This window comes from Falco cherrug, chromosome 8 (assembly GCF_023634085.1).
Source record: "Falco cherrug isolate bFalChe1 chromosome 8, bFalChe1.pri, whole genome shotgun sequence".
Taxonomy (NCBI): Eukaryota; Metazoa; Chordata; class Aves; order Falconiformes; family Falconidae; genus Falco; species Falco cherrug.
Genome location: NC_073704.1, coordinates 5774456 through 5786607, shown reverse-complemented (window position 1 = coordinate 5786607; position 12152 = coordinate 5774456). Strand labels below are relative to the sequence as shown.

General features: G+C 39.6%; 1 protein-coding gene across 15 annotated transcripts in view; it reads left to right on the top strand.

Moving 5' to 3' along the window:
- Nucleotides 1–12152, top strand: part of PCNT (pericentrin) — a 91664-nt gene that overhangs the window by 61581 nt on the left and 17931 nt on the right. For 10 of the 15 annotated variants that reach the window (XM_055717570.1, XM_055717569.1, XM_055717560.1 and 7 more), the window contains 8 exons: nt 398–550; nt 3532–4053; nt 4932–5037; nt 5494–5648; nt 9424–9621; nt 9898–10068; nt 10697–10892; nt 11565–11778. In XM_055717570.1, coding sequence (XP_055573545.1) covers nt 398–550; nt 3532–4053; nt 4932–5037; nt 5494–5648; nt 9424–9621; nt 9898–10068; nt 10697–10892; nt 11565–11778 — 1715 coding nt within the window. The remainder of the gene's footprint in view (nt 1–397; nt 551–3531; nt 4054–4931; nt 5038–5493; nt 5649–9423; nt 9622–9897; nt 10069–10696; nt 10893–11564; nt 11779–12152) is intronic. The other 5 variants (XM_055717571.1, XM_055717563.1, XM_055717557.1 and 2 more) reach the window with 4 other exon arrangements.

Below are 12152 nucleotides of genomic sequence, written 5' to 3'. Positions count from 1 at the left end.
GGCTGGTTTTTTTTGTCAGTCACTACAGGTCTCTTTCAAATTGTAAAAGCCGATTGCTAGTAGTGGTAACTCGTGACGGTCAGGTATTGGGTGGAAATCACATGCAGCAACACTGTCTTTCTCTTGTCCAGAAGAAGAGTACAGCTGCTTAATCTCAGTTTAGTAATGGCTATTTATTACAAGCTTACATTACCAGAATATGCTGTGTGAGTTCCAGCCAACTGCATTATTTATGCTGTTTGTCGTGTAAAATACATATACAGTGTGAGGTGCCTGCACAACTTTAAAATCATAATTACTGTAGATACAAATTAAGAATGTATGGAAAAACATACTATCTATATGAATATGGAAATGGCTCATGTAAAAAATATTTTTTTCTTTGAATGCAATGCAGGGAGAGTTAAAAGCTATGAATGCTTCACAGAATGAAAATAATTTAATGGTAAAGATGGCGTCTCCTAAAGAGCTTAATTCTGAATTAGGTTCAGCAAAAGAGGAGTTAGGGTTCAGTGAAGACAGAACTGGTGAAATTCTGAAGGATATAAAGGTATGCTGGAATTCTGGGGACAGTTAAATGATTTAAACATGGAAGTACACATACTGACATATATACATGTACTTAAACAATTCAGAATCTAAATTTCTACTTGAAAAGTCATTATTAACTGCTAAAATTTCAAAGTAGGCTGAGGAGGGATATTGATCATCAAAGTTGGAGAATACGTTGAGTCGAAGTAAATAAACTGCTGTGTCTTCATGCATTCATCACAATAGGCCTTTTTCTATGGATCTTGCTCATCCCAGTATAAGGAACAGTACAATATTTGGTTTAGAGTATCAACTATATGAGCAAAATAGCATGAGTCTGAGAGCTGGAGAACGGGAGAAATAACAAAATTTGGGTACTTCTGTTGTTCTGGTGTGGATTAGCTAAATGCCGTTATACAGAACATCTTCAGAGGAAAAGAAATGACTGCTGCTTGGAGTACCCAGACAGAAAACCCACATGAGATTAAGCAGCTCTTTACTTAACTCTGAATAGTGAATGAGAGTTGTTTCAAATCATTAACATTGAAGAGCCTTTGTATAATAGTGAGCAAAACCAAACGCAGCATTCTTAGAGGAGCAAAGAAACCCCCTACAGTTATTCTTGGGTTCAAAAGTGAGAATGATGTGAAAATTAGGAAATGTATTAAAATGAAAGTTGGAGGAGCAGCTGAAAATGCAAAGTACCCGCAGCTAGCGCTGGGCTTAAAACAAGGTAGGGCTCATCAGCTAATTGGATGATTAACACAAAAGCATTAAGGGGATGATCTAAAATGAGGAGAGAGAACAATTATTCATTGTATCTTACAATGTAAGAGGTATGGAGGGTGAAATGGAACTTGCATAGTGGCAGGTTTAAACTGAAATACCTTTTCAAACAGTCCATCGTTTAGACTCTTAGGCATGGAATCTAAGCAGTCAAAACAGTAATTGTATCTTAAAACGCCTCAGGTTAAGTGATTTAAGGCAAAATCAAGGAAAAACCATCAAACAAATATGTTGACTGCACATGTGGCCTGGGACGTGCAGATCTTGGATCACAGGAAGCTGGGCAGGCAACCTTGGGGAGGTACGAGTTTGCAAGGACAGGGCAAAGGTTCCTTTGCAGAAATATTGTTCTAGTCCTGCTAAAACTTCCTCAGGATGATGGTGGTAAAACGGAGAGGGAACCACAGAACCAGGGACCCAAAAATTCCTGATTTGAAGGGAACAGAGAAGAGAGGGAAGGAAGATATAAAAAAAAAAAAAAAAAAAAAAAAAAAAAAAAAGGCAGCAAGGAGGGAAAATGGACCTCTCTTAAAGCAGTGGGTAGGCCATCTTGGGAGAGGGCTTTGAGAGGATTCAGTGCCTGGGGCACTGAAGATGAAAATCTGGAAGGGAACAAGGCAGCCAGACCTTCTGCCAAAGTTGTGGGGGCATTGGAAGAGAAGGGGCAGCTTGGCATGCTCAGTGAATGCTTTTCTGCCACAGAAGAGGCACTGCAAAGAGGCACAGCCTCTGCCATGAGCACACACCTCTGCATGCTTTTCCCTTAGGAATTTCTCTGTTAGTGATACCAGTAAGCCCTGGAATTACAGTGAGTTGGGCCCTGGCCGCAGGGTGCCTTCGTTGCTTGGTGACAGCAAGCCCTACCACATTGTATCCTGAGGTTCTAAGAATGATGTCAATAAAGGCATTTTACTCGCCTATGTAGTGATGCAGTTCAGAGGTGTTCCATTGGGATGTCAGCTTCTAGATGGAGTAAGTAAAGGGTTTGGAGGCTAAAAGACAGGAACTTGACTTCTGATGGAAGCAGTGGGACCTCTGCAACAGCAGCCTTCCCATGGTGTCTGTGACACCTGCTTTTTTGAAAAGAGCATTAAGGTGATACAAGAACAACAGTAACTTCAAGAGGCCTTGGGAAGAGAAGAAAGCTCTCTGGTCATCCCTTCTATATAACTGAGAGTCCCTGTAGCAAAGTAGGCAAGGATGTATCTGCGTACTCCACAGCACAGTGTTGACACTATTCAGATGTCTGTGTAGTTTGAAGGTGGAAGTGTAGCCTTGGCCTGGTCAGTGACCATGCTGGAAAGGTTCTGTGGCCGTTAGATACCCAAGCCCTCAAGGCTGGAAAATAGCTAGTTCTGTGCCGGGATCACAAGAACTGAGGAAGATGGGCATGTGTAGTGTCTGTCCACGTGCTGTGTCGCCCTGTCGGCCTCTGGTGGGGGTGGGGGTTGATTAGAAACACTTTGGTCTGACCTAGTGTGTCTGTGTTTGTGGAGTCAAGGATTGGAGAAATGATCTGTAGTGCTGCTGATCAACAGAGACCGAAGTTAGTAGTCTGATGCTTTGAAAAATGAAAAATAAATGGGTGGAGTACCCTTGTGGGAACAGGGTGCTAAAAGGTACAAGTATGGCCATACCAATATTTAGAATATAGCATGTTGGTATGTATGGTTGCTGTGTCTTACGTGATGGGAAACGTGAATCCATGTTGCTCTTCCCTGCAGTGACTAGAAGCAGATGGTTGACAGTGTCTCCTGTATTGAAATGGCAGGCGTAGGAACCGTCTCTAGACTTCTTACCCACTTTTTCCTGGTGCACTAGGTCAGGAATTAAGACTTAAGATAGCTCAGATTTGTCCACTTAGGAAAGCAACAGGTTTTGATTTGTATTTATTTGAAAGTGGGAAGATTATCTCCAGAGCTACAAGGAATACCCTTTTTTTCCGTATGGATATAAAAGTCAGCTCTGCAGAAATAATTTCCTTATTGTAAGAATTTTTATTTAGTTTTTGCTATTGATGATATGCTTGTTTAAAAAGCACGGTTAGCTGGCATACAAAATGTACTGAAGTATCAGATCATTTTATGTAAAACCTGGGAATTATAACAGATATGACTACTAAACTTGAGACTGTCTTTTTAAATGCATACTTTCCAGTTTGTAAAATCATATTTAAATTCCATTAAACGATTAATACGTGTTATTTCTTCATAGGAAAAAGATGAAGTTATGTTTGAATTGACGACTCACAGTATAAATCCAAAACCTCAGATGAAGCAATCACAAGAAAATATCTTGACTCAGGAGTTGGATGTGATCAACAGCTCTGAAGAGGAGCAAGATTTAAAAAAGCATTGCCAGCAAATATTGGAAATTCATCAAACTTCTGATTCTCCAAAACACAATTTGAACATGGGCAAAGACACTTTGAAAGACTTCCAGGATTTGGTGGCAGATATGTGGGGCTCACCTGAGATTGTGAGAAAGCAAGATATAAGCATGGAACTTCAAGCAGAGCTGCATCTGACACCCTTTTCAGAAGTTGAAAGCGTGGATTTCGAAATGATGCAGACCAGGCCATCCACACGAGAAGATAATTCTGTATTGCTGGGCTGTTCTAACCTGTATGAAAGTGGTAGTGAGGAAGCAGCAGTCAGAGTAGTTGGAAAACCTCCAAAGTTCTCTGAAAGTACCTACTCTGTCGATGATGAGCAAGATATGGAGAAGAAGATTTTTGTAAGTGATATTTCATGTCTGATTTAATTCTAATTAAACAAGACTGCTCAGCTCTTTCCCCCTCAGATCACTGTTGGGCCAGTGTCTCCAAGTAGTAGAAACATGCCGAGAGGGTTGGTACGGTAACGTTCTGGATGTTAGTTCATCTCTTCCTGAGGTAGTAGAGCAAATTTTTGGCCTGTATTAAAACTGTTTACCATTGCTTTTAATAACTGAAGAGTCTTCCAAATCCTAAAATTGATCAATAAGCTGCTTATAGCAAGCTTTGTGTCCTGCATGGCTATATGCTGCTGATGTGGTGTCAGTAAAAATCCAGATATTGCTCTTGTGCTCTCAGAAGATTTGTTGAGAGGACTCTTCAAATCCTGGTACTTTCGCAGTAATGCTACACAGAGATAACCGATAAATTTGTCATAATATTTCACATGGAAGTAATTGAGGTAAAACCTGTAAAACTTTTTTGCTACCACAGTACTCGATGAACTGTAACAGTTCTCTGCTTACAAATATATGCCATTGGCTGTTAGAAGAGACTTTCAAAAAGGAGAATAGAGGTTTTTCTTTTTAATGGAAATATATATATTGTGTCTGTATCATTTCTTCAGTTGTATATTTTTGTGCCTTGCTTTTGAAGGGCAATTCATTATAAGTACATGTCTATTTCTTGAGACTATTGAAAGGGATTAAAAAAAATGAGATGGCACGGCTTCCAAAGAGCACCAAGGTTTCATTCATGATGGTTATGGTATTTGCCACCTCTAACACTACAATCAAATAGGCATTTGCTGAAATCTGCACTAGTAACAAAGTTGTTATAAATGCAGAAAACTATAGCTGTATTCGGAAAACTACACTAATGTGAAAAATTTATTTCCAAGCAGATGAGCGATGCTGATAATCTAACTTTAACCCCTTCTGATTTACAAGATGATGTAAGATCAACAGCATCTGTCATAGATGTGATGAGCAATGGATATGGCAGCAGTAAGTTTAACTTCATAATGTTTTTATATGGAACTTAACAAAAGGTGAAAGGAATCTACAAACTGATGTTTCCTCTTTCTCTCATTTTCTTTTACTGTGGATCTTCTATTTGAAACCTGTGTCTTTGTCAGGTGGTTCTTTGTTTAGAAATACTTGTATATTTGTGCTAGTGGAAGTCTGCTTTTACCTTTCCATCTTTACATACTGAAAAGGAGGCATAGGATTTTAATGGGGTTTTAATGAGCCCTGACTTTAACACCAGACAAAGTGTGGTAGTTAAGGCAACTTACAACCTTTTTACCTATTTAAGATAGTTGAGATCTCAGCCAGCTAACTTCAGCTGACCTTGCATTCATACTAGCAGACATCATGGTTATTTTGTAAAGGGTTATGTTGATTTCAAGTTCTTTTCATCTTTGTAACACTTGTGTGGTGGGGGACTGTCTCTTTCTTCAGATACCACCTCAAATTTGGCAGCGAAACTAAAGCAGGAGCTAGAAACATCAGACCACTTAGATGCTAGTTTCATGGCTTATCTGCGGTATCGTGGAATGTTTCCAGATACTATGGAATCAATGAGAGAAAAAGAAATACTTTCACCACAGCTGAAGGTAATATATGAACAATATAAGCATATCGGCAAATTAAAACTGAAACAGTGAAAGTGAAATGCTAATATAAAATAGTGTTAGCTGCTACCTTAACGGTTCTGTAATGGTTTAAACTTCAGGTCGATTATGGTTCTTGAGTCATTTTTGCATCTCTCATGTGACAGATTCACTGACATTTGTCTTGCTTGTATTTGCTAGAACTAAAAAAGATTTGCTAGGAAAGCACTAGTGATGTTCCAGAATGTGGCATTACAAGGACTAATTGATCTGATTTATGAGTTTGTCTTGGAGGCTTTACAGAATGCTGTTTCTTAAATAAACATAGCTAACTGACATCATACTCCCCTGCCTAGTCTTGTCATTCTGATATGACAGAGAGCTGTGGAAACACCACTGCAAGGTGTGGAGGGATCTTTCAGAGTCAGCTTGAGGAGCATGAAGGAAGAATGTAAGAATGAGCAGTGATTGCTTACTCTAGTCGGTAAGGCAAGTTTAAGGAGGTATATGGCTGGGGCTCTGGTTTGGTGAAGAGCTGAAGAAGCTCTCGGCCATTCCAGGAATTCCAGCTGGTGAAAGGGAGAAACTCAGTGCTCCAAATCATCTCGTCTGTGAGGCTGGGGAGAAGTACATGGGTCGGTGCAGTAGGCTACAGGGAGTTCCTGACTAATAAGAAATTGGAAGGAATACACTTCCTAGAAAGTGAATGCTGCTGCCTAAAACATTTAGCAGATTCTTTCAGCTTTCTCAGTAAAATGGAGGAAGATCTGTGCAATAAATGAAGCTGTGCAAGGGGAATTCAAGCCTGAATTCAAAGTCAACCTGCCTGACACAAGTAACTTGCAAGATGAAGGAGACTGGACCTTTATCTTTGCTTGAGGCATAATGAAGAACCTTCATCCATCCTCTGAAGTGCTTTTTCATAACAGACATGATGCTCTGGCATTGCAGAACGAAGAGCACATTGAGTAACTGACAGATCCAGGAAAAGTCAACCATGCAAAGTTGGTGCAATCACCCACTCAATTAGAACCAGTGCTACCAGAAAAGCATGTAAAGCATTAGTAATTGGAGATTCCTTATTGAGAGGCACTGAAGCACCCATTTGCTGCCCAGACAATTTCTCTAGAGAAGTCTGTTACCTACCAGAAGCTTGTATTCGTGGTGTCACTGAGAGGATGCCAAGCCTGGTGAACCCTACAGATTATCTTCCTCTCCTACTGTTCCATGTAGGGTCTAACAATACTGTAACAAGGCAACTTGGAACCATCAAAAGAGACTATATGTCCCTCAGATCAATGTTAAAAGGATTGGGAACACAGACGGTATTCTCCTTTATGCTCCCAGCCAGAGGAAGGGGTTCAGTATAGAGGACACGAACAGGTGAATGCCTGGCTGCGTAGCTAGTACTGTACTCAAGGTTTTCGTTTCTATGATCATGAGTCTACCTTCTGAGAAGCCAGGTCTGTTGGGAGCTGATGGGATTCATCTGACCAAGTGGGACAAGAGCATCTTCACCAATAAGCTTAGCCAAACCTGTAAGGAGAGCTTGGAATTGGACTTGGTGAGAGAGGGGAATGGAGTTGTGAGCAACAAAGAGTCAGGGGCTGTTGATGCATTAGGAACCAACAAATACCGATGACATGTGTCAAAGGAACTGGGGCTTGTTCCACCAAAAATGTGACACAGCCAACAGCTCAAGTGAAGTGCCTCTATACAAATGCACACAGCATGGGTAACAAACAGGAGGAGCTGGAAGTCACTGTGCAGCTAGAAAGCCATGATCTAATTGCTATCAATGAAACTTAGTGGGATAAATCACATGATTGGAACGATGCAATTAATGGCTACAAACTGTTCAGAAAAGACAGGCAAGGAAGGAGAGGCAGTAGGGTTTCTATGTTAAAAAAAAAAGGGGGGGGGGGGCAGTGGGGACTGTGCAGAGCTGTCTTTGAAAAACAGAGTAGAGTCAGGACCCTGAGTTTTAGGAGAGCAAGCCTCGTTTAAGAAATTTGTGGATGGGATTCCCTGGGAAACTGCCCTCAGGGATAAAGGAATGGAACAGAGCTGGCAGCTGTTTAAGAACACCTTTCTCAGAGTACCAGAATTTTTGATTGCCATGTGTAAGAAATCAGGCAAGGAAGGCAGGAGACAAGCATGGCTGAGGAAGGATCCCCTGGTCAAACTGCAGTGTAAGAAGGAAATGCACAGGCAGTGGAACCAGGGATATGTAACTTGGGAAGAATATAGGGACGCTGCCTGGATGTGTAGGGATGGGATCAGGAAAGCGAAGGCACAGTTGGAGGGGAAATTGGCAAGGAATGTGAGGAATAATAAGGGCTTCTATAAGTACATTGGACAGAAAAGGAAAATGTGTGTGCACACAGACACACGTAAATAAGGGGAATTAGTGACAACCAACGAGGCTGAGGCACTCAACAACATTTTTGCCAACTTTTCACTGGCAGTCTGTTCTCGCATCCTAAGTCCCTGAACCTCCTGGACCCCACCCCTGGAAGTGTTCAAAAGTAGGTTGGACGAGGCTTTGAGCGACCTAATCTAATGAAAGGTGTCCCCATGCCTGTGGCGGGGATGTTGGACTAGATGTTCTTTATAAAGGACCCTTCCAAACCAAACCTGTTTGTTCTGGCTCTGTATCTAAAACCTGGTTCTGTATCTAAAATGTTAGTAATTTATCTAAGAAACAGAATTTTTTAATTTAGTTTCTTCTGTGGGTCATCGGTCTAGACTTTACTGGCTATAAGATCTGAGTGTATATTCCAGTACTGGGTGTTCAGTTTGAACACTTTACTGCGCTTCTGTTGTTAACGTTTCGGTTTTTGTCTTTTGGCATTGTACCTTGAAGTAAACGCTATTTTGATTCCAGTGACAGAAAAGCAACTCAAGTTGGTTCAAAAGTTAACTCATTCGAACAAGTGCAAAGAAAGAATATCAAGAGTTAAAGCACTCTGTTGTTAAAGTGAGTAGCAATGAGGAACAGCTCCACATTGAGGCTGGGATATTTCTGATGAGATGTATGTAGAAAAGGACTTAATTCTCCAGTGACCTTCCTTGAGAAGAGACCAGGAAACATCTGTGCATGATGTAATAGTTTGTGAACAGGGAATTTATTTAAAAGAGGTTATTTTGCCTGACAATGTCAGAGGAAACTATTTCCACTGTGTAAATTATGAAGACAGATTATTCTGGGAGATGTTATTTGTATGTATCTGCTAAATTAAGCCAAGGTTGTCTAAATACGTAATTCAGTTTTCTGGCATCACCAGGGTTTAGTAACATGGCTTCAGACTTTTCAGAATTGGATTTATTCCCAGGAAAGTTAGCTAAATAGTTCAGAAACCACAAAGATAACATACAGTCCTTTGGCTTAATTGCATAGTAGCGTGTTGCTGTACACAGCAATAAGATGTGCTAGCTGAGGCTGCCATTGGTACTTTAACATTGTGAATACAGTATTTAAGAATACAGTGGCCAATATTCTTAAATATTGACCTCAAGTGTTAAGAGACAAAAATTCTTTTGTTAACTGTTGGCTTACTCTGTGTGTGTGTATACATGTATTCCTAGTTTATTAAGCATACCAAGTAGCAGGGCAGACCTGTGTGCCTTTATCTGTTACCGCAGCCACTTTATTTCTGTCGTCTAGTGCTATCCCATCCTACTCTTACGCTGTCAGGATGCTGGTTCCTGTTTCCTAATATTATGCATTATTGTTGGTTTTTTGTTTTTTTGTTGGTTTTTTTTTTTATCTTCTCAGACTGTGCTGAAGATGGTATATGAGGAGAGCCGCAAAATATTGGCTTTGTCAGAACATCCCTTTGATTTTAGGGAGCTGAAAAATGTTCCTCAGACCAGAGTGGCGGTAGAAGAATGGCAGAAGGAGGGCTTAGCCCTGCTGGATGCTATACAGTTGCTGAAAGATTACCTTAGCAAGATGCCAGATAGAGAAGACAAGGTATGACAATAAAAATATCCTTTCAAGCAAGGTGACCAGTTATTATATATATATGTATGTAAAAAAATGTATATGGTTATGTAGTTTGTGTGTGTGTATATATATGTATGTATGAGGAGCAAGGGACTCTTTCCAAGATTGGAACAGGCCTGGTTTTAAACACCTTTGGTCTGCTTAAATTAACAGAGAGGTATACTCTCACACAGTAATAATATGAAAGACAGTGGGTTAGACATTGAGAGAGTTGCCATTTAAACAAAGTAATTATTTTAACAGGAGTTCTCAGATAATGCTGCTGACTGGAGAGGAGACCTTCTGCAAGCAGTACAGAGTGTGTTTGAGAGGGAGAAAAATATGTTGCAGGTTCACTTGAAGTCTCACTTTTCCAGTCCTGGGTCTGATGATGGAGGTTCATTAGTGGAAAAACTGGACTATATCATGAAACAAGTAAGAAAACCTTTTAAAAAGTCATGCTTATAAATTACTACTTTTATTGCCTGATATTTTTTAAGGTTTTACAGTTTTATTACTTCCATTGTTAAATCTTATCTTGAGCATTAATCAAGATCGTGTGGGATCAGTAGGCTTTTATCGTCTGTTTTGGTACCATTTTTCTCAAACTTCGTATGTTGTGTTACAAAGTGATTATTTTAGCTGGCATCCAGTAAGACAGTGACAGTGAAAAGGAGATATGTGATAGAATTCTTCCCTTCCTTCCCTTTTTTATCTAGAATTTTACAGACCTCTCTTGCAATGGATATATATTGAGCTAACTCTGAATCTGGGATTTTTTACTGATAATATTGAGGTTTTAGGTTCCTACCAGGTGGTTTATAGTAACTATTATGTATAAATTATTAATAATAACTCTTCTATTTGGAAGCTAGTGAAGTGGGGGTTTTCTTTGTTACTTAATATTAACATTAACTAAATATTAACATTGATATGAAGCATGAACTTAGTAATTTGAAGAGTATCATGTAAAACTTATACTGCAAGGGTTTCTCTAGGGTATATCTTCGTAGAAAACACGAGAATAGCCTTGTAGATTTAATAGGACTTGGTTCATTTTCAGGAGGAACAGAGGCAGCTGGTTGTAGAGCACCTTTTCTCCTCAGACCGGAATAGCTTGCTTTCTGAAATACAGGACCTCCGGGCTCAGCTACGCATGACACATCTTCAGAACCAGGAGAAGCTACAGCAGTTACAGGAAACCCTTACCAATGTGGAAGATCATGGGAGCAAACAAGAACATCACCTTCGAAGGAAAGGTAGTAACTGCCAAGTTCTTGTTATCTGGTCTTCTATGTCAGTTCTTTCCTTCTTTGCCTAGAAGATAAAAGGTAAAAAAAGATTGTTTTGCGAAGAAGCAGATGCTGTACAATTCTTCAGTTTTACTAATGTGCTCAGGTTTCCTACGATTTTAGCAGAGGAAGGAGTTCTTCATTCTAATATTGGTAGTTAAAAAAATATCTGTAAAAAGCAAAGAGAAGCTTTAAAATCCAAAGAAAAGAACTGAAGGGAAACTATTTGTTAAGTAGTATATACATGTAGAAAACCCATCAAGGACAGTAAAATACCCTTGCTGGTTTTCAGGAAATGCTTTTTATGTATGTTTGCTATTAAATGGATGGGTTTGCTTAAGGAGGTTTAGAATCCATTAGTAACATGGTACGTACAGTATATCACAGTGGCTCTCATAGCCACACCCAGCTTTCATGTTCTTCTCTCTTTGCCTGGTCCACTAGCAGCAGAGCTGTAGCATCTATCTGCATCTTTCTGCTGATTCATCATGTGTTTGAAAATAAATGAATTCTCCAGACTTTGTATTTATACACTTGAATACAGCTGATTTTTTTCCCCCTAATTTGAACCAGTGTAAGTGATAACATGCTGTCAAATTCTCTGTAATACAAATAACTGTTAATGTTTTCTTGTTCTAGTTGAACTACTGGAATATAAGCTTCAGCAGGAAAAATCTCTTCTAAGTGAATTGCACAGCACACAGTCTGAGGAGCAGAAGAGAGCCTCTGAAATGTGTGATCTCTTGAATCAAGAAAAAGCAGCCCTGAAATCAGAGCTTTATGAAAGTAAGCAAGAAAATGAAAGGCTGCAGAAATCCCTAGAAGAGCTACAGAGGGAAAAAAAGCAGTTATGGTGAGGAGATTTATTAATTTATTGTATACATCAGTAGGTCTGAAAGAGCTTTATACTCACTGGATCCACGAATGGTTTAGCACTTGGAAACACAGGAAGGAAAACTAGCCTCTCATTTTTCATGGATGTTTTTGGGGTTTTTTGTTTCATTTTTGCTAACTGCTTAAATTTATTTATTTTTCAATTCAAATTTGCATGTTTATCTTTTCTGTAGCCTTGATTGAGAAGGCTGCGGAAACAAGTGTATGTTGTATGGGTGTATTAAAAGTGAACAGACTAGATCCCTGTATCCCTGATGTATCCAACTCGTGCAGCTTTTGTCTTAGTCTTTAAGTTGGTACTTCTGTTTGCCTGTCATCTTGTGTAGTATTCCC